This window comes from Cynoglossus semilaevis, chromosome 5, assembly GCF_000523025.1.
Source record: "Cynoglossus semilaevis isolate Cse_v1.0 chromosome 5, Cse_v1.0, whole genome shotgun sequence".
In the NCBI taxonomy this organism is placed as follows: Eukaryota; Metazoa; Chordata; class Actinopteri; order Pleuronectiformes; family Cynoglossidae; genus Cynoglossus; species Cynoglossus semilaevis.
In genome coordinates this window covers 5946489-5973553 of record NC_024311.1, presented here as the reverse complement: position 1 = coordinate 5973553, position 27065 = coordinate 5946489, and the positions used below count along the sequence as shown (strand labels likewise).

The 27065-nt window shown below is 38.5% G+C and overlaps 2 protein-coding genes across 3 annotated transcripts in view; both read left to right on the top strand.

Moving 5' to 3' along the window:
* The first annotated feature begins 14489 nt into the window (after positions 1-14489).
* Positions 14490-16768, top strand: LOC103378792 (guanylyl cyclase-activating protein 2-like). The gene is made up of 4 exons (XM_008310124.2): positions 14490-15091; positions 15175-15324; positions 15750-15858; positions 15948-16768. The coding sequence occupies exons 1-4, from the start codon at positions 14894-14896 to the stop codon at positions 16073-16075; spliced, it is 585 nt and encodes a 194-aa protein (XP_008308346.1). The 5' UTR covers positions 14490-14893; the 3' UTR covers positions 16076-16768.
* Positions 16769-17206: 438 nt separating this feature from the next.
* Positions 17207-27065, top strand: part of mapk8ip1b (mitogen-activated protein kinase 8 interacting protein 1b) — a 23086-nt gene continuing 13227 nt past the window's right edge. Inside the window, exons 1-2 of one of the 2 annotated variants that reach the window (XM_008310122.3) lie at positions 17207-17420; positions 26240-26351. In XM_008310122.3, coding sequence (XP_008308344.1) covers positions 17341-17420; positions 26240-26351 — 192 coding nt within the window. In that variant the 5' untranslated portion in view covers positions 17207-17340. Of the gene's footprint in view, positions 17421-20663; positions 21306-26239; positions 26352-27065 lie in introns of those variants that run through there. The other variant, XM_008310123.3, reaches the window with a different exon arrangement.

Below are 27065 nucleotides of genomic sequence, written 5' to 3'. Positions count from 1 at the left end.
CTGTGCTTCCTTTTCAGCAGCACGCACCATTCTTTGAACCTTGCTGTCAGACTTCCATCCTTCAGAGTCTCGTGATTTGTCCAACTGTAGTTCAGTCATAGCATCAATATGTTTTATTTGATTTGGCTCGTACATCTGATATGGTATTAAATCACTATGAAAAGTAATTCAATATCAACTCAGTATCAAATACATTTAATTTTTGACTAAACCAAATAATAATATCTGTGAATATGTCATCTTTTAGAGTTCAGTTACAAAAACTCCCCCGTAGGTATGTCGGGTTACATCTGCAGCTCAAACAACATCAACAACAACAAGTGTGTCATTGAACGCAGCAGGAGCCTAAAAGGCATCATTTTCCCCGAGAAAATGTCACAAAGCGAAGACGTGTGACACAACGTTGTGCTTCGTAAAATTAAAGCGTCAGCCTCTGTTTTCTCTTTCTTTCTCGACGTTGTCTTTGAAATTGGGACACAACACACACAAACACACACATTACTGTCTGTTTGTTCCGAATTCTTTACTGTTTACTTCTTTACTCTTTCCAATTATGTAAAGCCAAGCCAGTGTGGCTGTTTTCCATGGCTTATGACGCCATGTCAAAAAATGTATGCTACACTGTCTGAGCCTGACAAACACACACCGTGAACAAATTATGGTTTTTAACACCTACCTTTGAATGAATTTGCTTTAAAACATATTTGTGGAAATTTGATGCGGATCCTTGTGCATCATTTAAAAACACTTACAGGGTTTGACAGATCTTCCAAGTTAGTGCACTTGATCTGATGCATTAAAAGAAAAGTCGAGGGTCCTTCATTAAAATTAATGAATAAATAAATGACTGGTAGGAATGTTTTACTTTAAGCCAGCACTGTGTAACTCATTTACACTCAGCAGGCAGCAGGGAAGAGGCCTGTTGCTGCTAAAAATCACCACGAATATTTAATCGCATTTTTTGTCTTAAGGGAACATTGAGTTTCATGGAGTCCTTTCTGCAGGATTCAGACACAAGTCTGTTTTGTTTTGGTTTTTTTGGTTGTTTTTTTTTTTTGGACTTTAAAACCTAATTTTAAAAGGCCAAAGTCCCTTCCTACTTTCCGATTTCTCCCATGAGTTTCATCAGATACGGAATGTGCTGTTCTGCTGGGAACATTGTGTCTGCATTTTTTAAATGTTCTCCAGCCTCGACTCCTTTGCATAATACAGACAACAAAGTCATATAGAAGACTAGATGGTCTGCACACCACCAGATGGCTGAGTGCTGTTGCTGAAACACACACTGCAGTATTGAGATGAACTCTGTATGTAGACATTCTTGCTTAAGATTTAACAAACCCACTTGCACTACATACATTTTTCTGACTCTTATGGAACCATAAAGAACAATTCTCTGAACTAAAATTCACTGTTATTGTCTAAATCAGACAAAAATGTTTAGCTTTTAAGGCAGGTAAGTGGTTTGCAGCCCATACTGTGGTACAGCTGAGTGTGTGCTGTCGCGTGGCTGTGTCTCTGCTTCTTTCTAAGTGCCAGCCTTCATGTCAAACATGTGCCCTACAGATATCGATTTTAATGAAATGGCCTTTGAGTGGACGTCAGCCTTGAACCAGCTGCAAATTTCATTGGTCTTCATTGATCAGAGTTTCTCCTGTGCTGACCCTTGTCCATGTATGTTTATTTGGAGCCTCTGTTGTTTTGAGAAAAACAGGCAATAACTGGTCAGCGCCACGGGAGCAGCATGCCACAGCAGGTGGAGAGGAGGCCAGCGAGCAAATAAGCAAGTAAGCATGGTTCAATTAGTGTTGTCAATAATTGATTATGGTGACTGTGCCAGGGTCACTAAATTACAGACCATTAGAAGTGCGCATAATTAGAACGTTGAATTATTTACCTACTTAATTACAGTATCAAACCAGCTATGCCGTGTTCTGTGTTGTATGAAGTCAAAAAGCCACAGAAACAGCTGAGTCTCGTCATGTGTAATTAAAGGAATTAAAGACCTTCACTGATGCACTGCTAATGGTTGCTGCTCCTTTCTGTTACACTGGTTAAGGCGATCACAGCTGGTTAGAGTGTTAACAGAGCTGGTGGCTCGGCAGGTCCAACAATTACTGTTGGATTTATATCAGCAAGACTAGTTAAACCCCTGGTGGACTCTTTAGGAACCACAGGCAGGGATGTGAGTGTGGACAAACGTTTGTCTCCATTTTTTCTATATCCTATTATGGACACTTTGTTGAAAAACAGAATTTTGACATAATTCATCCTTTTGTTGGTGTTGATCATAAATGACATTTTTTTTCTTTTGTTGTTGTGGTTTTTGTTTTGTTTTTTCTATATTAAATTAAAATAAATCAGTTATTTATTAACTGAATAACTAAACCTACTGTCAGCATGTTGTCATCTGGTGTGACCAGGGGTTTTTATACTGTAGTAGCACAGAGTAATGTCTTTGGTTCTGGATACTTGGATACTAAAATCCTATGCAACAACTTGACTGGATTTGACAGAACCATTCCAGACACTTTCACCCTTCCACTCTCTCAGTTTTTTATTTCTAGACATGGCCCTATGTCAGGTGCTTCACCGGCTATGTTGTCACGAGGTCTGTCACCTGTACTGACATTCAATTACTCCTGCAGGGCCAGCCATCAAGTTCTGCACCTGGGTTACCAGAGGTCACTCCCTATCATTCTGATTGGCTGCTTTGGGCCTGTGCTGTTCTATAGTGTGGATTAAGACTGAGAGCCTGTGTCAGGTAACATGAGCAGCAAGACTTTGTCATATCCCTGACTTCAGCAGTAAAAGAAATATTCATCCTTTAAATCTTTTTCACACAGGGAGAGTTTTAAATAATGCAGATTTTGACATTATTGAAATTTTGTTCTTATACTTAAGGTTGTTTTCAATATGTCACTTGGTCATCTGACCTGTAGAACTTTGCTGCCAAGATTTAATGAAATTGTATTATTATTATTAATATTATGAAAGAGAAAATACTGCATTTGTCATATCAGGTATATTTTCCGAGAAAATGTTCAACAGGTTAACTGAGATTCTTTATAAGTTGTCTTGAAAATTAAAAAAATTAAAACTTGAAAAAGCAAGTTTTTGGACTGGGTCGAGGGTCTGGGGGCAGAATGGTCAAACCCAACAAAACAGACAAAAGCAGATTCACATCAAGCAGCAACATAAAACTGTCAGTGAAATTAAAATTCAATTAAAATATTAGAGGTCTGGAGCTAGCTCTGGAGTGAAGTGTCCAGTAACTTCATCCCTACATCTGTGTACTCTACTTAGCGTCTGTGGCATCTGCATTAAACCTGACTATTTCCCCTTTTTATTTCCTGCGTTGCACTTTATTATTCAGTCTCCCCCATCTGCCTTCTCATTGTATTTGTCCAAATTGAGTGACCCACTTTCAGACGGCTGCCAGCCAAACACACCTGCTGCTCCTCTCTCTGATTGCAGCTCATTATTGAGCTGCTATAAATATCTGATCTTCCTCACGAGCTGACGTCTGATCTGTTTGTGGTTGAACTTCACTGCTGATGCCAGTGCTGACACTCTTACTTTGAGGTAATATCTGATGTTCTGAGGTTCTTTCTGTTCTACTTACCATGCTGCACGCTGTTTATACACACAGGGGGACTCCAAGAGCTTTGGTTCTTTAAACACACTGGTGGCATGAGGCTACTTTGTTTATCTACTACTCTTCTTTTGGTGGTAATGACACCTCTGCATGTGTGAAATTACTGCTGTAATTGTCTAACTGTTCTAACTGTTTATACAGGTTAACAATTCTATTCAGATGAATTTCATCAGTTGCAGAAACATAAGGGAAAATGACAAAAAGACAGAGTGATGTCTCTCCCCTGATGATATTTCTTTCATCAAAACAGTGTGAACAGGTTGGCTTATGCTTGCTAAAAAAGTGCATTTGGACAGAATGTGTTTTGATTAGCTGTTACAGTACCTTTCTTCTTATAAAAGAGATAAGTGATACTGGTTAAATAACTGGTTTGTATCAAGACTCTTCATGTCCAGTGTTGAACAGCATTAATGTTGGAATCAAACACCCAATTAGCATCAATCTTGTTTGCTTTGTTCTGTTGCCCGCTCTCTTAGATTCTGACCTCTGATCGTGTGTCTTATTAATAAGAGAATTCATGTCAACAGGGTTATCCCATTGATTATTCATCATTGCTGTTGATTGAAGCAGTGAAGGTGTGTGGAAAAAGAATAGACAATAGCTCCTTAAATGCACAAAAAAAAAAACACTGACTTAGAAGATTCATGCTGAGGGATTTTATGGTTTAATTTAGGAAATGTTTACATACAATTACCATATAATTATGTTTACATGTCAAACTGTGAATTCAGATTGTAAATTTTAAGTCAGAGTTGGTGCAGATCAGATGTAATACACAATCCCGGTGCTCACTAAATAAAAATGCCTCAATGATTTTAAAGAATAATCCCAGTCTTTCTTGAATTAGTCTTTGCAACAGTTTTTAATTGCTTTTTGTTTACTAAATTAATTTATTCTTGAATGTCTCACATCCTCCATTTTAGTGAAATTGAATTTAAAAATGGCAGAAAATGTTGTCAGATATTAATAAACAGCAGTAATTAAAATGCTACAGCCTCTACATATACAACAATGGTGAATAAATATGAATGGATACTGAAGTATTGACTTAATCTGTTATACACTGAACACCCAAAGACTAGATTTGTTCACATTTAACAACCCGAGGACAGACTGACTAGTAACCAGTTAGAGGTTATTCTGTAACCAATCAGCGTCAGTATAGCACGGCAAAGACAACAATCATCTGCCACCAATGGTCCAGATAATGTATGGACCTGCTGAAACACATGCCATTGATGGAGTGAGTGTACAACTGGGAAGATTGTGCAGTAAAACATGCACATTAAGTAAGCCAGTTACATTTAGTTTCACCTTTAATGAGAAGTTAGTAACCCTTGGGGTTTCAGAGACGTCCATTAGCGTGACTGATGCTCATTGACTGCGAGATCCCCTCTGTGCATACCATATGTAGATGCACAGTGAAGGCAAAGTGCTAAAGAAAAACGGTATTCAAGAGCTTAATTACAATGAGCCGGTGCTATTTGTCCAGGATAGAGTGAAGCTGACAAAGTGTTTTGTTCACTATGCCCCCATTAAACTGGTAACTGGGGCTCATTTTCAAAGCAGGTTCTAGAGGCAGTGAACACCAACGTGCAGTTTAATGTTAGTCCATTAAATAATAAAGTACTGTATATTAGAGAACAATATCCATTTATATAGAGTACAGCCTTTTAAGTTTAAAAACTGCTGAAACAAAAGTAAGAAATATTTATCTCATCACAGCAGGACTGTATTTACTTCATTTAAAGCTGTGGTTTTGCCAAACAAATTCTACTTCTTCAGCACAACCATGCGAAAGCCATCCTCACCTTTTTATGGTCTAGATTGGGAATGGCTCGATTTGATACTCAGGATTGGTATCCATTCAATATTGGTCAAAATTTCTGAATTGAACATAAAAAAAAACAACTATCCGATCGAAAACCTGAGCCCAAATGCTCATCTTCAACTGCTGTAAATAGGTACACACTCGCCTCAGGGTCGGGAGCCCATGGCATGATGGAGGAGAATAAAGGTATCGGATTGACATTGGTATCAGCAGATAATTCAAGTTGCGTTATTGGTATCTGACATGAAAAAGTTGTATCAAACCATTCCTAGTCTGGGTGAGATGTTTGATTCTGTCACAATGTGTGTCAGTGACAACGAGAAAATGAGGACGATAACCTTACATGGTAGAAATAATGATTGACAGACAAATTCAAAACCCATGCACAGGTCATGTAAAGACCTCACGTTATCATTATCTACCCAGTGGAACACAAGGCTGTGCATGCTCAAGTGTGTGGGTGTGGGTGTGGCTATATGCTGTGGGCTTGCAGATGCAAAATGTAGAAAAAGCAACAAAAAAAAAAGTTACAGTCAAACTCAAACCTGATTGACTTCACTCCCAGAGACAGCAAAAGCTTTTCCCCTAGAACGTGCGCCAATGTCAGATGGAAGACGCTGACTTTAGGAGGTCAAGTTCAAACTTTGAAGGAAGTGATTATTGATTGAAAAAAAGTGCCTTTGCCAATGTCACAAATGGGGTCAAAGCAATTTTAAAGAGTAACCTGCTTTGCTGAGGTCTGCCAAGCACTTGTTTTTTGATTCGGTACACCTAACCACATATTGGTTTGTGCCCTTCGGGTTTGACATCTTACCTAACAACAGGCCCAGTATTACCGTCATATAGAAACGATTTGGGCTTCGACGTTCATTTGTGAGTTTGAGCTCAGATCAAAACGATTTGGGCTTCGACGTTCATTTGCTCAGATCGGATTCTTTTGGTGTTAGCTGCTGGTATTTGCCTTTCTACTGTGAACATTATTGTTTATGGCTTCAGATAATGATTGTTGCACTGCCGAAGGTCATTATTATACAGGGCATATTAACACATCGCTAAATGGAGCTTGTGCATTTTGGGCTGCAGGCTGCAAAGATATGGCTTTTAAAACAGGATGTAATGTTTCAATGCAGAATACATTTATTTATATCTGTTAACCACAGGGCTTTTATGTGCACAATATAATGAAAGCTAAAAAAGAGTGTGGAAATTAACAATACAAGAGAAAATCACAAAATCAATATTCAGCAATCAGTAACGGTGACTGCAGGCAGTGTCAAATTTGTCTGATTCTGATTGATGGGCACAGCTGCTGAGGACAAAATGCATCAAACTGTGTTTTTTCCATAATCCTGGAAAAACGTTCTCTGAAATACTGTAGCACATGCTGGAAGTTTGGGAGTTAAAATGTGTTTGTTTGTGTCTTAGGGCCACACTCAGCATGCACCTTTTAGAGAACCAGATGACTCAGCAGATGATGATCAAAGCTATTATGGCTTTGGGTAATGGTTAATGGAGTTTTACAGGTAGCTGCGATTGGTGCGTGGGAAAGGAGGGCAGAAAAGAGGCTGCGTGTTGGGAACCAGTGACGACGTTGATGGTAGAAGGAGAAGTGAGCTCCTGGAGGCATGTGTGAAAATCAGAGTCCCCCCCATGGGACACCAGCTGAGCTCAATTACCTGGAGAATACAGTCGCAAAGGGAAGCTGAAAGGATACAGCATCGATCTGTCACACGCTGACAGTGGAAAAGGGAGCGCAGGGGGAGAGGGGGTGGATGACAGTCTGGAAATAGAGTGAGAAAAAGAGCTGGGATTGGAAAAGGGAGCTGGCCATGGTAAACACGTAACACAAGTAGAAAAAGGACATAAAAATAAAGTCTCTATATCCAGTATGTATATAGGTCAACTGTGTGTGTGTGTATATACATAAATACTGTATGTGTGTTTATACTTACATGTATGTGTGTGTATACACAGTTGCCCTCACTGTTAGATGGGCAATTGTGTCACACATAGTGTCTGCGGTAGACCAAAGTAAAGATGGTCTGACAACAGTCGAAGACTCCAACAATGCCCTGTGGACGTAGAGGAGGTATTTAAGCTTTAGATGCGTCTGTGAAACTAAACTCTTCCCACAGTGTGCTCCAATAAAGTACACGTGAATCAACTATTTACGGTAATAATACAAGAATTGTAAATATACATAAATATACATATATAGTGTGTGTTATACATTATATATCTGCAAGTATGTATATATATGAATATATGTGTGTGTGTGTGTGTGTGTGAAAACTGCCCTTTAGCTCAGCATTTGCCTATTTCAAGGCAAAAATCTTGTAAATCCCCCCCCTGCATAATACATATACATAATTTATTAAAACCCAACACTGATTTATGGAATGCACAGCCTATTATTTTCCATTTATCCTCATTCCACTGATCCAGTCCTACCATCTCATTAGCTTCTCTTAAATAATGTACTTTCAGCTCTCCACTGCTTCTCCATGCAGCACCATTGAACACCATTGAAGATAGACACCCTGCATGCAGCCAGTAGTCAGTAACTAATGTGGCTTTTTTTACTTGACAACAATCAAATTGGCTGTTGTGTAAATATGAAAGAGGTTGAAGATACACTACCATTGAAGTGTGGTGGCGCTGCTTTGGGGAGACAGTGCTGTTGCAAATGCTCAGCAGGTGTAGAAGGATCGGTGAAAGGAGTGTCGTGGTAGTATTTGTGTTTCCTGAGTAATCAGGTGGAATAAGAAAATTTGTATCTGAGCAAAGCTGGGGTTCATATTAATTATATCACCAAAAAAAAAAAACGGCCTAAACGAAAATATGATAAAGCTGCAGCCGGCAGGCGGATGAGGCTTGATGATAGCTGAGACAAGAGATCTATAAAAAAGAAAGAATTGGTAAGAGACTCCTGTGTAAATATCAATAGCTTGCAGCCCTGTAAATAATGACTTTGCTCCTCAAAAATCAATGCCAAAGTGAGGAAAGCAAGACCCAGAAATAGAATAGTCGGGTCATATTTTACAAAAAGTTTGGATTTGATTAAAAGAACTACAGTAAAAAATGGCACTAAAATTAAAATCCCAAAGTGTTTTTGTAACATCGTCTACATGTGCCGTCTTCCAGATCCAATACATACGGATTATCTATTTAGGCATTTTTAAATATTTTATCAAAACTGCTGATGCGAGGGGAGAAGTTATAGGATGAGGTTAAAAAGTTATGAAATCATAAAAATAAATAGTTTAGACCATAGTGGTGGGTTAAAGTGAAAGAAAATCCATAGCGGGCCATACAGTCTGGTTTAGAATTTCAATAAGCCTTCAGTAGTGGAGAATTCATAAACTACATCATGCAGCCTTGCAAATAAATCTATTTTGTGTACTTTATGCAAATTTTATGAAAATATTATGAAGGTCCCTGTTCAGCCAGAGATGCATTAGCATGAATCAGAGTGTCATTTGTTTGCTTTCAACCTCAAGGCAAGAAAGTGTCTGCAGCTCTGTGATGATCTACAGCTGCCTGATTCATTGCAGCTGAGTGTCCTCTATGAGCTGTGTTTTTGTGTCCTGCATTCACCTGGCACAATAAATCCTTAGAAAGAAAGACTGTAATTTAGGCTGTGTTTTTTTGTGCTCTGAACATGTACAGAACAAGCGGACTTTGAGAAACTTGGATCTTTGTTTCTTTTTTGAGTCTGGGATGAAACATTTATAGGACAAACAGCGTCTGCCAGCCTGGTATTAAAATGCATGGCAGGTTTCACATTTGCAGGCGTTCAGTGCAACTAAGCCTGGTTTTCAGATGCAGTTATTAAAGCAGATCAGATGGTTTACCTGGGCAATCATTTGTGGAAAATCTTATTTCCCAGGTTTTTATGACAACTATCCCCACTACTGGTATTCCATCAATATTATATTGTTGTATCCTTGAGGGAAACATATTTTTAAAACCCACAGAAACAATAATATCTTAATAGCTACCTGTTGTATACTTCTTCTTTTCCTTTCGGCTTTGTCCCCTTTTTTTCAGGGGTTGCCATAGCAAATCAATGTTTTCCATTTCACCCTGCACCCCTAGTGGCTGGGTTTGCTAATTGTTGTATAGTAAAAAAAAGGAAAAGAAACAAACCAAAAAGTCACACTGTAACAAGTGACTAAGCATGGGGACCACACAGTGGCTAATGTGATTGGCATGCTGTCCTATATGGTAACACGTTTGGATTTTTTTCTTCGTGTCTGTGTGGTTTTTCTCCAGTTAGTGATTTACTCCGGTTTTTCTTCGTGTCTGTGTGGTTTTTCTTCAGTTAGTGATTTACTCCCAAAAAAACATTGACATTAGGGATTAGGTTGTTCAGACAACATGTTTATGGATGTGAATGGTTCATTGTCTTTATGTGTGGTCTACTGATGGATTGGGAAATAGACTGTCCTCAGCTTTCCCTTCCCCTGCAACAAATAAAATGGATGGATGGATGGATGGATGGATGATCAGCAAGAGAGATGAAGCCTCGGAATTTCTATGGTGTCAGCCGCTGACAGGTCTGTCAAAAATCCCTTCTTGCTACAGTTTGTTTGGTCAAGTTAACTTTTCATGGCAGGCCAGAACTCTCCTCAGGCCAAAGTGCTGCAGACAGACTGTCCTCTTGTGCTGTCACTGCTGAATTTATTCATTTGTCCTGTGCACGCTGATGAGCCTTGAGCTTGAAGCAATGTAAACAGGTTTAATCCTTAACATGACTCCAGGTTAACTTTAGCTGCTGGATTGATTGATTCCTTATTTATATTTACAGTGACCTATCAGCAAATGAATACAGGCAGATGTTTATCAATGACACATTTTTCCTCACTCATGATTCAATAGGACAGGTATGACATACTTGTCACTCCACTTTATGTTGTTTTCCCTGTGCTGAAGCAGCTGAGGGATCTCCCTTTGGGGACATTACCTGCTTTGTTACTGTTTTGAGGTGTGTGTGTATATTTCATGACTAAAATACCTCGAGAATCTAATGGACAGCAGCAGCTGCCAGCCGGGCACCAATTAATCTGATAAATGAAGCTTGTAAAAGGGCCAATCCCCTAATGCACAGAAATACGACTTTGTATTTGTCAAACTATTATCTATAAACAGACAGTATAGCTGTCAGATATAGAAGTGCCTAAATACCAAACAGTAAACCAGACATTACATCTGCTTTACACCATACCATCATAACACTGTGATACAGATTACTGCAAACGTAAATGTACTTTTTTATCTAATGGAAAACAGAATCTTGATATTGTGTGTTTCTATATACAGTACTTCTGTCCTGCATTTGTTTTTTAGATTTGTATAATAATTAGATATTAATTATTAAAATATAACATACATTAGGGTCAGAAAATGTTTATTGAAACTAACATGAAATTAAAACAGCTAAAAAGACAAACACAAACCATCTCCTGACTGGTCTGCTTAGCCATGTGATCAATATTCACCAAGGCACGTCGCTGAATCTTATAAGAGTAGACAAAGGTTAATGATGAGGTAAAAGGGCAGAGCGTTCCTTGACTGTGGGCATTTCAGTTTGTGCAAATATCTGCTGCAGAGGAAAGAGAACAGATTCACATCGAAGAGGAGACGCACCTTTGATCTGCCATAAATCCATACAACCATTCTTACCGCTGACCAGGGATACAGAATGATAACAAGTGTTTTGTGAATGATCATGTTACCTATACAGTTTTGTTTCTTCAGGGCAGACGCTTTCTTTTTTTTTTCAAGTCTAATCCATCTGCAGGTCTCTTATTGACCTATTATATGTCAGAGAAATAAGCCACAGTTCTTACCAACTCTGTAAATATCAATATGTTACTATTCCAGATAATACATGTGCCAATGTGTTCACTGTTGCTATTAAAACCACACTTAGATTCAGTAAAGGGGAAGATTATAATACTAAATAAATGTTAGAGCTGCACTCCAATCAAAGAGTTCTTTAATGTGCTGCACTTCACAGTTTGATCACTTTACTGTCTTATTTATTTTTGCAGTAGCAGATAAATAAGAGACTCCATGACATTACAACACTACTAAACGATTTTTTACAGTGATTACAGATAAGTGCTGGAGTTAAAGTGGCCTAGTGATGCATTTATTGATTGTTTTCTGTGTGTTGTCCGCATAATAACAATCACCTTCTCAGCTTTCTTATCTGCAACACATTTGCAACAAAAATACACTATACTTAGTTTTAACATTAGTTTTAACTTACACTAATGTTCATGTTTTTGCTCGTCACTGTCATGGACTAATGAAGAAACATTTTTTGCGTCAAATAATTTACAAACCACAGCTGATGATGGCACAACGCAGTAGTTGGTAATCACTGCAACGAGAAACCCTGGCACAGTGATGCACATATGAAAATAACTTACAAACTTCCTTTGTCTACTCCTATTAAATTCAGGACTATTACCTGTCATTTTTTTAACATTTCATTTCCGTGTCATGTGTGTCTTCTTGTTTTGTTTTTTAATATCTGGCTTTTCTAAATGAATCTAAATGACTTGTGTGTTTTTGTTCACTAACCCTTGAACACCTTGTTCAGTGTCTTTGTGCTTCTTCTCTCTGACATTCTACTTGTCTGACTATCTTTTTTTTTTTTGTGCCTCTTCCATTTTCTGACGTGGTGTTATTTTAGCAGACCTATTTTTAAGGTTTCCTGTTTGGATGCAGTCTATCTACCTGTCTACCTTCAGAAGAGAAAATATGCCGTTTCATTTATATCCTATTCCACCCCTTGCGCATCCTGACGTCATACTGGAAGTCAATGAATCTCTGTCCAAAAACCCTCAACCATGTTTAATTCTTTCTGGCCAAGTGCCAGATGCAGGCGCTCTCAGATCACGTCCTGATTGGAACAGGGTTTTTTTGGGAGGATTTAAGTTTTGGTTTCCTTTTCAAATATTGGCTGAGGTTTTAAGGTCCAATAAAAAGACACCGCTCTCTGAATGCTAATTTAAAAGAATTTGCAAAACTTTATCCATAAGAATCAACTCTTAAACCATTGAGTAATAGTTAGAAAATGGCAGTTCATCCTCTGCTGTTGAATAAAAGAAAAACAAAAACCTTTATCAAGGCCCTCTATAAATTCAACTTTTTGGTCATAAGATATAAACTTGTTTAAAGTGGAGATACACTACAGAATACAAGTCACAGATTTCAAATTTATGCTTGTGATTATTTATGAATATTTACATTGCTCTATTGTGTTCCTGTAATCTTGGTTACTCGATCCTGAAAACCACGTCACACTGCATCTGCAGCTATAAGGCTTTACGGAAAATTCAACGCTGCCATCTAGTGTGCAACCAACAAACTTGTCACAATCCTATTTTTTAAATAATATTTAGGCTCCCTCATGATACAATTATAAGTATGGATATATAAAATATGAATATTGTGTATCTATGCCACCAGGGATAGTTTAAAATAAAACACATCTTATAGAATTGTGATATATTAATTCTCTTCCTCATCACCTCAGGTTCTTTCTATGACACCCATGATTCTTTCAGCTGGTGATTTGTTGAATCAGTTACTAAATACCAGGTATAATAAAACCTTTCTTGCATAGTTAATTTTACTGTGCATTGCGTACATTGCAAATTGAAAGGAAAAGCAGCTGAAGAAAGAGGAGAGGTCACAGGGACCTGGCTGAGGGTAGTCAGTCTGTCAAGTGTCTAATCTGATTAGGTGTTTTTGACACCGGTGGATTAAGTAAGAGTGTCATCTAATCCAATACCTAAACAGAGAACTACGGTAATGTTCTTACATCGTCTGGCACTAACATGGAAAAGAGAGCTGTGAATAGTTGTACCGTAAAGATTATGAACTACTATTAATTAGTACTCACTCTCTCGCTCATACAGAGACACACCTTTCAATCTATAGATTATTTTAATTCATTATACCTATAGATCATTTCGGTCCATATGTAGTTTATGTAAGAATTTCAATATGATATAATAATATTGTGTGGTGTTTATTCTTTTCATCGTGCTAATGGCCATATCTGTTCATTCAACCATACTTGAGCTGGTCGTGCTGTTCATTTCACATATTAATTGAAAATGTATTTATTTAAGACTGCAGCACTACAGTATATTTCTTTATAAAAGTTAGGAAGGAATCAATGTGTTTTTTACGAAGAAAGTAATTGTAATTTTTTTGTATACAGATTTACATGTAAAATATATGTACATGTATCTGAAGGCTAGAGGTTTTGGTTAATCAAGGGGAAATTTAAAAATGAGTGGCTGGACTTCACAGACTGGATTCTGTTAGACCGCCTCCTGTACGTTATTCTTAGTGAGCCTAACCTAATCACCTTTCAGAGATTGATAAATGTAAAACAGTGTAAATAAACTGACCAGGAGAGAACAGACTGAAAGCAATTCAACATTATACATGTATGGTATGGTTTTAATGCAGTTCCTTTGTTCTAGTACTAATTATAATTCTGCCAGTTGCAAAATCCACTGGATAAAATCACTGTATACATTCGAGAGAAGTATATACAGATGATCTCCCCACTCAGTAAATAATACTAAATTGTTTTTTGCATTCTATAAAAAGCTACTGTATACTGATTTTTTTTTTCTTTTCTACCCCAGTGAGAACAAACGACACAGTAGTTTATTTACTACTGTAGAATACATTAATACCAACAGCATTACTGTTGCCAACTGTGCTGGAACCAAGTGTTGAGGTTGGACACTTGGATAGATCTTAAGTGTAGGATTTGTGCCTATCAGTTACAATGCAGTCTAATCAGATGAGATTGATACGCCTACTCCAAATCAGCACTACTGAGTGTCCAAGTGTGTATATCAGAGCAGACTTTGATATACAAAAATGCAAAAGAGACGTGTGGATACAGAATCAGGGCACAGTTACAGTATGACAGGCTTTGAACTAATGAGGAATGATGTGTTTCAAAATTCCATAATTTTCTCAAATAAAAATGGGGGATTTTATCACGTACTGGTCAGAAATCTTTGTCCTCATTGTTTCTCTTCAGGATTTTGAGTATTTACGGTATTTACTAACTAAAGGAAGCAGCTTGAAAGAATAACATATACAGCTCTCACTCCTGTCTTTGGCCTGGACACATGCAGTAACAAACCAATTACCTAGAAAGGAAACCCCCACCAAGGTAATCCTGGAGCTACCGTAATCACCAGCCTCAGAAACAAAGTAAACCTTTGGGATTCCACAGGTCTATTAAAAGAAACTCTAGAGGTGAGACTTTAAACCAAAGTCTGGTTACGTCCGTGCAAAGAGAAAATCCTGTGGGTATCAGAGTATGGACTGACGCAGTACAAGTGGGGCCAGCCATGGGGCAGGCACATCAGACAGAGAACAATGAAGAAATTGATGTGAAAGCTCTTCAGGATATGTATAAAAGATTTGCCACGGAGTGCCCGAGTGGACAACTTTTCCTACACGAGTTCAAGCGTTTCTTTGGTGTGGAGCCAACGGGCGAGGCCTCTGACTATGCAGAAAATATGTTTCGTGCTTTTGACACTAATGGAGTGAGTATAAGCTGCTGGTGTTTCTTTATGTACCTCCCTTCACATGGTACACACTATATAACCGAGTTGTTTTCCATTTCCAGGACAATACTATAGATTTCCTGGAGTTTGTGGCAGCACTGAATCTGGTTTTTAGGGGCGACCTGGAACATAAATTACGCTGGTCATTCAAGGTATACGATAAAGATGGTAATGGCTACGTGGACCGGAATGAACTTCGCTCAATTATTGATGTGAGTCTCCACTCTTATTCTTTATCTTTAAAACATTACAAACAGTTGTTTACAGAACGTTTTTATATATATTTCTGAATCTTAAGTACTATTAAAAACAGAAAATTGTAAGCCACAGAATAACAGACTTTAAATGAATTAATAACAGACAGGAAAGTTTGTACATTTACAAAATTGTAAATGTACAAATACACATAACAAACAGATGAACACAATTTATCCTCTGTATTTAAATCCATCCTTTAACAAGAGTATTTAGGACCTTAATAAAGATAATTGTATTACCATCCTTTAGCCTTTAGGCTCAGCACTGCTAATGCTTTACATGATTAACTGCATTTTTAACCTTAAAATGACTGGTATAATGAATTATTACGGACTTTAATCACTTCATATTTTATATATGTAATAATTATTTTATTTAGAGCATATATAAAGTGAAGAAAGGAACAAAGACAGACTCCAGTGTGGTACAACAGTCCGTGGATGAGGTTGTTGATCGACTACTGCTGGCCGTCGACACGGATGGAGATGGTAACATCAACATTCACACCAGAAACATTACATTTAATTTTATTATTTTTGCATTGCTCTCTTATTTATTTATTTATTTTATCCCACAGGTCATATCAACATGGAAGAGTTTATAAGAGGTGCAAAGCAGGACCCCTGGGTGCTGGATTTGTTAAAGTTAGACATTAACCCTGCTGGGTGGGTGCTAGAACAGAGGAGAAGAAGTGCATACTTCTGAAATATGAACCACATGTGCATAAAGACAGAAGATTTAAGGCCTTAAATTACATTTATTAAATATGTAAAAATCTAAATTCATTATTTTCTGCCTTTTTATAAAAGTATTTTTGATTCTTACTGCTACCTCATAGCACACTTGACTGTCTTTTTTAAAAAACCCGCTAATGTTGATAAATATTCTTGAATTACCTGACCTGAATAAGTACATGCATTTATTTAGAGCTGTGTTATTATTTGTGTGTCTGTGTGTACCTATTGCAATTGATATTGTCCATGGTACTGCATATTCACTGTGCTAATTTATGACATTGTAAAGTAGCATAAAGATTATGTTTTGAACACGCAAACAAATAAACATGTTTAAAAAAATAAAATTCAAATAATTGTGTAGCTTATCAATAAACCCTTGTAAAGAAAACGTAACAAACATGTTTTACTTCCGGTAGTGATTCAAAGAACCAAAACTGCTTCTAGTTGCATACGCTGTACACTGTCACCCTCTGCTGGTGTTTCTGTGTCACAGCTACCTGAATAATCTCTGCCTGCCTCTCATTATTTACACTCTCTATCCATGCTATTGTGGGGTTTTTTTTTCTTCAATGATGAAGTTCAACATACAGCGGTAAAACAAACAAGCAAAAACTAGACTTCTTTAAATGGTCTATATGCTTTTATTTTGAAGTAACTGCAGGTATGCTGAAGTAGTACCCCGGGAATAGCTGTTATATGTAGATGGTAAGATACAGTGTTTCTACCGATTTTTGTGTATATGTTATATTAATAGGAAAATCTTTAAATCAAGAAGGATTTTTGCAGTTAGGGTTTAAGTCCAATACTAAATGAATATTCATTGTTAATTGCGTTTTTAAAAATAATATACCAACTATTTTCGTATTGTCGGTAAAGAAACTTAATTTCTACGTCTATGGTCTAGTACAGTGATTCCCCACCACTGTTTCTTTGCATGCATTATGCATCATCAGGTGTGCTGTGGAATATTAAACAAATTAAATTAATTGCTCTGAAAACCATTATTTATTGACTGCCAGAAGGTATACTTCGTTGGTTAATACAAACATTTTGAAAGGTACTGAGGCAGTCTACAGTACGTATGATGGCTTGGCACAGCTGAGTTGTAGATTTCCCTACGGTCCGCGAAGGCAGCACACTCTGGCAGCCTCGCTCCTCAGGTGTGCGTCTGTGCCAGAGCCGAGCGGCCGCTGCTGCGAACAGGAGCAGGAGAAGGAATGAGAGCGACTTGGCATGGCGGAAAGGAGCCAACGAAAAAGCAGCCCCCCGCCGTCCGGCCGCAACATCCGACTGAGGTCCCCGGCAACTTTCAGGTAAATGCACTGGAGGTGGGAGCGTAAGTACGATAGGTGGGCGGGGTGTCTGGCTGTTTTACTGCTGTACTGAGTGATGCAGAGCGGAGCTGGTGGCGACGCTGGGACTCAGCGGCTGCTGCTGCTGCTGCTGCTGCTGCTGCTGCTGCTGCTGCTGCTGCTGCTGCTGCTGCTGCTGCTGCTGCTGCTGCTGCTGCTGCTGCTGCTGCTGCTGCTGCTGCTGCTGCTGCTGCTGCTGCTGCTGCTGCTGCTGCTGCTGCTGCTGCTGCTGCTGCTGCTGCTGCTGCTGCTGCTGCTGCTGCTGCTGCTGCTGCTGCTGCTGCTGCTGCTGCTGCTGCTGCTGCTGCTGCTGCTGCTGCTGCTGCTGCTGCTGCTGCTGCTGCTGCTGCTGCTGCTGCTGCTGCTGCTGCTGCTGCTGCTGCTGCTGCTGCTGCTGCTGCTGCTGCTGCTGCTGCTGCTGCTGCTGCTGCTGCTGCTGCTGCTGCTGCTGCTGCTGCTGCTGCTGCTGCTGCTGCTGCTGCTGCTGCTGCTGCTGCTGCTGCTGCTGCTGCTGCTGCTGCTGCTGCTGCTGCTGCTGCTGCTGCTGCTGCTGCTGCTGCTGCTGCTGCTGCTGCTGCTGCTGCTGCTGCTGCTGCTGCTGCTGCTGCTGCTGCTGCTGCTGCTGCTGCTGCTGCTGCTGCTGCTGCTGCTGCTGCTGCTGCTGCTGCTGCTGCTGCTGCTGCTGCTGCTGCTGCTGCTGCTGCTGCTGCTGCTGCTGCTGCTGCTGCTGCTGCTGCTGCTGCTGCTGCTGCTGCTGCTGCTGCTGCTGCTGCTGCTGCTGCTGCAGCGTTGGCGGCGACTTGTGTTCAGTCAGTGTTGTGAGCGTTTGTTTGGGCGTGTCTGGTCCCAAAGGACTCACACGACACCAGAGCCTGGGAGAGCTTTTGTTCATCTCCTTCCCGCAGCAGTGTCACGATGTCTTCCTGCTTAATTGTGTCTCATATTTAATCCTATAAGAAGACAATTTTCACTCTATTAAAAATTATACAAAACATGCCATTCTTACACTCTTCCCAGACTGCCTGTCAGGCTGCTTGTAGTTCTTATGTGATTTTTTTGTTTTGTTCCTCTATAAAAGCAAACCAAGTAGTACAGTCCCCTAGAATTTCATTTTGAGAATTAGGACACATTACATGACATTTTACACATTTGTTTTGCATTTCAGATTGATTAAGTGACTAATAAAGGAGAACTTAATCAGTCAGTTATTAAAATCACTTACTTGCCAGATTAATTTTATATCTCTGCAGATCTATCAGTTAAGGGCAAATGGGATAGCCAAAGAGTGCATTGGAGAGAGCTTGTTAGAGTATCTCAGCATATCTCTGTCATGTTCACACACACACACACACACACACAGATAGAGAGAGAGAGTGCTATGCACAGTCCACCCCGTCTCATTAGCCTGAGCTGAACACAGTGACAGCTTTATTTTCCAGACTGTCTTCACAGTCTCTTCACCAGTGTTTGATCAAACTTCAGCTTTTTATAGCTCATCTTGTTAGGAGTCAGGACTCCCAATTCTATGGTTGTCAGTTTGTATATACTGTAGTTAGTTGGTCCAGCCACTCATTCAAATGACAACTGTGTAAAAAAAAAAACTCCAATACCTTTAAGCTGTGAAATATATAAAATAATTAAAATGCTTATATCTGATCATTATTTAAAGGAAATCTGTGATTATCAGCAAATAAACAGCAGGGTGAATTATTTTAGGAAATGCAGCTGAAGATTCAACATGGTAACAAAAAAAAAATAGTGGAAGAAGAACACTGAAAATGTCAGTATGGAACTTGAAAGGGAAAAGTCAGACCTGGGTCAACAGCTCATGTACAGTGTACTCCACTCAGGGTCCAGGATCCTACGCAACCTATTGCTTTCTGCTTAAAAAAGGGACACTACAGAGTCAGCGGGTATAAGATGTAAAAGGAATGTAATAAGGCTGAAGCCCAATGTGAGAAATGAGGACTGGTGCAAAAAGAACAGGTTACACAAATCACACAGCAGGGTTTTCCCCAAGAAACACATTTGTTTGTGCGATCATATATTAAGCAGCACATACTGTAGAGATATATGGGAGAACCAAACATATTTCTGTATAACTGAAAATAATAATCTTCAAATATTCTTTTAAAAAATACATAAATTGAGCAGCTATGTGCACTTTCAGTTTTTTTAAACAAAACATTAAATTCAAAATTAAATTCAATACATAAAGACAAAATATAAATATTAAACACTAATAAGAAACATTTTTTTAAATTTAGACCAAAATATATTAAACTTATATTTTAGTTCACTGTCACAATACACTGATATTGTATAGATACAAAGAAATGTGCAAGATAGAATACTTTTTCTGGTCTGTGTACATCACCTTTTTTTCACATGTTCTAGACAGAGATATTGGAGCCGATTGGATTTGTACCAGCAGTAGCTGCTGACAGAGATGAAACTGTAACTGTCCTGGTTTCAGTCCAACCCCCACCACTACCTGAAGTAATTTACTGCTCATGATCAAATTTGCCAACGAGGCAGATTCTGCTGAAGGCTACGTTTCTGTGATTCTCTCTGAGGCAGTAAGCATCTGTTGATGATCCTGTTGATGATATGACATATCTACACGAGGTTTAGTGTAGAGCTTATGGAAATAAATAAAATAAATAAATAATAAAAAAAAACAATCTCTTGACCAAGTCACAGCTTATTTTGAAGACAGCAGTTATTTTGTAAAACAAAGTAGAAAAAGTGTGGGTTTTTTTCCCAACATTTTCCACCCTATTCTCACATATTATACGTCTTTGGATATATATATAATAAAACAAATTAAAACATATTTTGGGGAAAAGTAAATTGAAACAGTAGCAGTAGCTTTTTAGCTTTCACGTTTAAAATTAATGCTTTTTCTGACAGGAGTCCTGTTTTAATAGTTGTCTTTTTTGAGAACACCAACTCCACAGCATACATCATTAAATGCATATATGGACCTGCAATTCCTTCACTGTCCACTTGTCCTGTAGTGTCTTTTCTAGTGCATAAAGCATATTGTGGTTTCGTAGAATGCATAGAGAACACATGAACACAGTAGTAATATAAATACACTGTGATTTATTGGTAAAACATAGAGATTAAAAAGCCAGGAAAGTTGACAGATTTTAATGACATAGATATTTTCTCCCTAAGGTGAATGTCTGGAGTGAAAGCAGGAGACGAGAGAGAGAAGAATGATGGGGAAAAAAGATCCAATGGCCTTTTGAATTATTAAGCACAGGGGTATTTGGCTGAAGGAAATAGAGTAAAAGAGAGAGAGAGAAAGAGAGAGAGAGTTGTGGGAGTGTTTCTCTGTACTGATGCTCCTCTTCTTCAGACCCACCATAGCGTGGGTAATTCTGCTTACACCAGCAGGTTCCTGTGATGTAGTAAGTCTGATGCACACAGGAATGAGTAAACATCAAGAAGAGAGGAAAGAGATGGGGAGAATAAAATTAGAGCCAAAAGAGAGGAGTAGATCATATAACAGCACACTCTTCTGTGGCCGTTTCAGTTCCTCCGCTTCAAATGCTAGCTCTCTTCCTCTCTTTAACGCTCCCTCTCCGCCTCTCTCTCTCTTCCTCTCTTCCTCCTCGGGATGAACAGCGGCAGCAGCAGGGCTGGGAATCCATCGACCTGCAAAAGCTTCACCCCTCCTCCCTCTCACTCCACTCTCTTTTCCTGCTCACTCCTCCCTCCGTCTTTCACTTTCTAACCCACCCATTCCTTCTCGGCTGTGTATGCCCTCCTCACTTACAGTATGGATTCAGGAGGGGATGGAGGAGAGGGTTGGATGGAGGACCAGTGGGAGAAATGGTAGGATGTATCTCTGTCTTTTTCTTTTTTCCTATTTTTCCTTTTTTTTTTTTTTTTGTAGCACACTGTCACTGTATGACACTGACCTTGTGAGCGTGTGTAAAAGCTAACATGTTTTCTGCTGCTACATGTCATCTATATCCTCTCGCATCCTAAACCTTTTGGCGTATGCCCTTGAAGGAGAGCCGGTTATGGAAGCGGTTGTGTTTTTAGCTGAGAGCTAGTGTGTGCAGCTGGGGTTGCCGGTTGATGTTTGTGTTGAAAAGTAGCAGGAGAAGAGGAGACCCAGTTGGAAAAACACGTCACAGTACAGGTACTACATATGTATCATCACAGTGGTGTGACTGGGGAAAGTGAATTCATTTATGTCTTGACAAATTGGTTGTCGTGGAGCAGGTGACTTTAAGAGGGGATTTCTTTTTTTTCTGTGTGATGCATCAGATGGGACCATCCTGCTCCTTTTTCAGCTGCTGTCCTTGCAGGAGGGCAAAGCTGATGAATGGCAGTCAGCGTGCAGCCGTGTAACCTCTGTGGGTGACTAAAAGTGTGAATTATTGGGGGTGACATGAGGCAAAAATATACTGACCAGGGTAGAGATGCAGTTGCTGTGACAACAAATGTGCTTCACGTGTGTCTAACCATAACAACAGAACCAACAGGAAAGAAGCTTTTGCAGTAGAATTTGCTGGGAAAGGAAATGATGGACATTTGGTCAGAAATATTTTTGCAGCTCCTTGTTCCTTTCCATTTAAATGCATTATCCAGCATTCCATAAAGTCACAGTATCCACCTGTTTTGCACTGTTTATAAATGTAAATGGGGCGAATGATAGAAAAGTACAAGACAAAAATCAGTTTAAACTAAAATTATTTTATTTAGTGAGTTAGAGTTCAGTGGCAGTTGACAATCAAAGCTGTACCCAAATACATCTTACTGCTAGATTATTACTAATGATCTCAGTGGAGCCATTAAGACCAGAGCATGAGGTCATTTTGTCTGTGTCAAAAGGTAATTTAATAACAAACCAATAATGTAACATGGTATTGTTGGATTTAAATGAAATTACTGGCAGGGTGAACATGACAAAACAACTGGTCTGTTCATGGTATTAAATCATATTATATTATTGTTTTATAAACTATCAGGTATCATGCATTGCTGTTACTCACTGCTGTTGTTTCAATATTAACAATGAAAAAGCTTTTGAACCAGGACACAATTTTTATTTTACCATGTCCTCAAAAACACAGACAATTGTAGAGAGGTTAGAATGTAATCTAAACATCCACTAAGTCTATAAGAGAATGTAATCTAAACATCCACTAAGTCATTGGTCTATAAACATTTTAAGTTACTTCAAGGGTTAGTATTTAAAAACCTTCTCCAAGTGAAATGCTGAAAAGAGGAGCAGATCAAAGTATTTGTTTGCCATACAAATCATAATGTAACCTTTAATTGTTTCTTGTCATCTATGAATCCATGGCACAGTACCAGACCCCTGCTCGGTGTTTGGAGACAAACCTGGACAGAGGGCAGCACAGCAGTGCCTTACAGTGTCAGTAAATTAATGAAATGACTAAGGATTACTTTGTGGGATGTTTTACTACGCATGGCCTTTAAGGTATTCTTAACTTTGCAAATATTCCTCCAGTTTCTTGCCAAATTTAGGTTTTGATGCCAGTTAAAATTACAGACAAACAGAACTGTGATTGTATTTTTTTCTGGAACAGTCTGAGGGGACTCACCACTGAATCAATAATAAGATTCTTGTGTCACTTTGCAACATAATCCACCATCTACTAGGAACCATCAGGTTCCTGGTAACTATGGTTCTCCAATTCAAGATAGATTTTTAACAACATTTTTTAAATATTGCCTTTAAGTTATAAATCAGCTGCAAGTTAAAATAAGTTCCTTGTGTGTTTTCCTTTAGATAGCTACAGTAGTTGCTTACTGAACATTCACATATTGATGTAACGCTACTGCTCCTCTGGCGGCCTGTGGCTCGTCTGCTGTGGCACGATTAGAGGAATGATGACACTGGGTTATGGCATAGACGTCTCTGTAGACAGTCTGTCCTCTACATGCACTTTTTGATCAGTGACGTCGTATATGTCAGAATGATGACAATAACAACAACACAGTTTTTAACCCAAGGATACAGTAACAAGATGGTGTTCTGTCTCAAGCTGTAATCAAATACACCAAGGGCAGAGATACTGTATGTTTTGATCATCTGCAAAATGGCTGAGATGAGGTCTTCCTTTTTTACTGCTACATGTTCAGATTGGTTATATATTATTTTTGTGGTTTACAGGGTCTGTTTTTATTGCATTCCCAGCCTAATCTTTTGTGTAGCAATGAGAAATGCTTTAATTTCCTTTGGCCAGAATTTTGCATGGTATTTTTACTGTTACAAACTTGATGAGTGCTGACCCTGGGGTCGACTTTGTTGTCTCATGGTCTATGTTGATGCTGCCACAGGTTTTGCTGTAAAAGCTCTTGTAACTCGCACCAGAGTCAAATAAAAAGTGCTAAAGTGATAAGAATGTGTTGTATTGACGGACTGAAGCATCATTGACTCTCACTCTGACTGCAGAACTCATATTTCCATGCAGTGAGTTTTAAACTTTAGAACCTTCTTGACACTGTTGAGTGAATTGAGTGAGGTCAACATTCAGTTAGCAGAGTTTGATATTTGCTGTTAATGGATTCATGTACAACTTAATTCAGGAAAAAATAAACTTTTAAAGACATATTTTGCAACTGGTTCATACGTTCTTAATAATGTGTATCTCCCATCCAAAGCTTTACTGAGGGCCTTCAAGTGTAGTTTCTTTCAGCAGCAGCAGCAGCAGCAGCAGGGTCATACTGTCCTGTGGTTTATCTTCCATCATTTAACATCCTCCCCCACCCTTTTTTTCTCCACCACTCCACCTCTGTCTTTAGGGACTGACCTACAGTCAAAATGTCACTTCCTTTTACAACCTTTACGTTACTTCCAGTTTTTTCCTCATAAAGCCCCAATATTGTTCACAGTAGCAGTCCCTGCTGAAGGCTGGTGGACTCTTTGACATCTTGTTTGCAGCCTATTCTCTGTCCATGCATTTTTTTTCCTTCCTCTTTGTCCTTCATGTAAGTGAGGCGAATATTTTGTGGAGTATATTGATTTTAGTACCTTTCAAACATTCTGTCAGCATGGTAGTAAATTACATTTGTAGTAAACAGATCAGCTTGCTATTTTTGCCAAACAAAAATAGTCCTGAATGGGACCTGGTGGAATATTTCTATTGTTTTGTAAGTTTGCAAGGAAGAAAAAAATCAGTACTTAGATTTATATAGGACAATGGACTGTTGGTATAACTTTAAATTGCCAAATTTGGTTGTTATTATGTTGGTATAACTTTAAATTGCCAAATTTTAAATGGTTATTATATACACGCCACATTATTGGAATATGTGTTTCAAGAACACACACAAATAGATCAGCTTTTTTTAATGTTACTCCCCACATTTTTGCAGCTTCTGTATGTGGCCTGGTTATATGGAGAGAATGTAACATACCATTTACTGCCTTCTTAAGCAGCACACACGGTAGGTGCTCCATCCTGGGTTACTTAACCCCCATTCACTTTGTGTGATGTGTGATAGCTAAAGACAGTCACACAGCTGTGTAGTTTTCAAGGAGGAAGCAGCTGCAGTGTCTGCATAGCCAGAAATAACATTAACCTTCTGCAGCAGCCAGGGAATTATGACTTTCTAGGTTCACCAAATCACTGAGACTGTTGTGTGGCTGTTGGCTGTTGTCATCCTCCACTACCTTTCTATAATAACATTTTCCTGCTCTGCCTCTGGCTGCTCTGTCCTGCAGGCCTGGTAAAGAGATTAAAAAATGGACATGATTGCTGAGTGAGAGAACAACAGTGATAAATGATATAATGAATCCTGCAACGGTGAGAATGACAAGACAAGGGCTTCTCTGCTTGTAACTCAACAGATGTTCTTTTCCCTCAAGACCTGACACTGTTTCTTGTAAAATACAAATACAATTTTTTGTATAGACTCATGTTTGTTTAGATTAAACGTTGATAAATTATACTCTTTGTGGATTGTGGATTCATTGGTTGATAAATTATACTCTTTGTGGATTGGGTCATTAGGTTAAGTATTGTCCTGTATATTTTTTTTTAAATAAAAGGCATTATGCCTTGAAAGTTTAGCATCTCCACCTGTTAACTTGAATATTGTACCACAGTTTGTACCGCAAACCATTTTCTGTGGTCTTTATTTATTACTAGGAAAATACGGATACACTAAAATATTGCTAAATTTCATTTCACATTATTGTATCAATATTCTACAGCACTGTATTTCTTCTTCTTTATTGGTTTATTCCATTTGCTTTTATTTCTTCTCAAGCGATTACAAATTTAGATTCCTCTGTTCCAATTTTAGTGACTTGATGCTAAGCATGTAACAGCATTGTGTGTTTACTATGCTGACAGTTTTCCTACAATGTAATTGTTGTGGGATGTCGCAATATATCATATCTAACATTACCACTAACATCTAACATGCACTTCTTACTCTATGACCTACTATGACTGGATTTTTAATAGTAATAATAATTATTTATTATTATTTATCTACAGTATTTTGGTATTTTGTATGTTTACTGCAGCTTTATTGTTGTTTGACTGGCCCAAATTGTAAGTCACTTTGGATAAAAGTGTCTGCTAAATGTATTGTAATGTAATCGTTGTCCTTGTATCGTGATACGTACCGTATCGCCAGATTCTTGCCAATACACACCACCCTTAACTACATAGTGCTTTCCAACATTTTACGGTTTGCACAGGTGTAAATATTTTATTTATGTGCAAGTTTGCTAAATGATTTACATTTATTTTTCCCTCTTCTTGTCTTTCAACTAGGCTGACTCATGACATTAGCCTGGACGAGTTTGAAGATGACGACCTGTCAGAGATCACAGAGATCACAGACGAGTGTGGGATGAGTCTAAACTGCAACGGCCCAGATCTGAAAGTAAGACTGATTTAGTGAGTCTTGGTTTGTTGTGAGTAAAAACCTGGTGTTTTTCTGTGCACACATGTTGTACAGTAAAGTAGTTTCTGGACAGGTATGAAGTTGGTTAGTCTCAATGTTTCTACATGTGTTCTGATAGGACTGCAGAGCTCACAGTCCCAAAAAGAGTAGAATTATTTATGTCATGATGGAAAAATCTTAATGTATGTTTAAAACTAACAGTTTGACATCAGAAATAGAGCTTCATCTCTAAAAACATTTTAAATGTCACATTAAGAGAAAAAAATGCACATGTTGCTTTTCCAAATCATTAAAAAAAAAGCTGCTCAACAGACTCAAACAAAGGATTAAATACTATCCAAGATATGAGAGCCAACTTAGATTTAATACACTTTTCATTTCCCCATCTTGTTTTGGCCTTTTTCAACTTAGATTTAATACACTTTTCATTTGCCCATCTTGTTTTGGCCTTTTTTCCCTATGTTTTGTGTCATGTGTTGCATCATCTTGGAACAAGGTACAATACCCATACAAGGAACAAATCCCAGAATTCTCATAATGCCTCAGGGACTGTTGTCACAGTGATTATTAATATTTAATCAATACCAGACAGAGGAGCTTGCTGTAGAGAAAGAAATCAAAAACATTTGTGTCTGGAGGCATGTGCAGTGCATCAGTAAAGATACCAGCAAATAAAGAAAGAAAAAGGTACAA

Excerpts from the sequence above, each read along its gene's own strand:
- LOC103378792 (XM_008310124.2), top strand. The coding sequence starts at position 14,894 with ATGGGGCAGGCACATCAGACAGAGAACAATGAAGAAATTGATGTGAAA. Across the intron at positions 15,092-15,174 it reads GTGCTTTTGACACTAATGGA|GACAATACTATAGATTTCCT; the intron begins GTGAGTATAAGC and ends TTCCATTTCCAG. Across the intron at positions 15,325-15,749 it reads AACTTCGCTCAATTATTGAT|AGCATATATAAAGTGAAGAA; the intron begins GTGAGTCTCCAC and ends TATTTTATTTAG.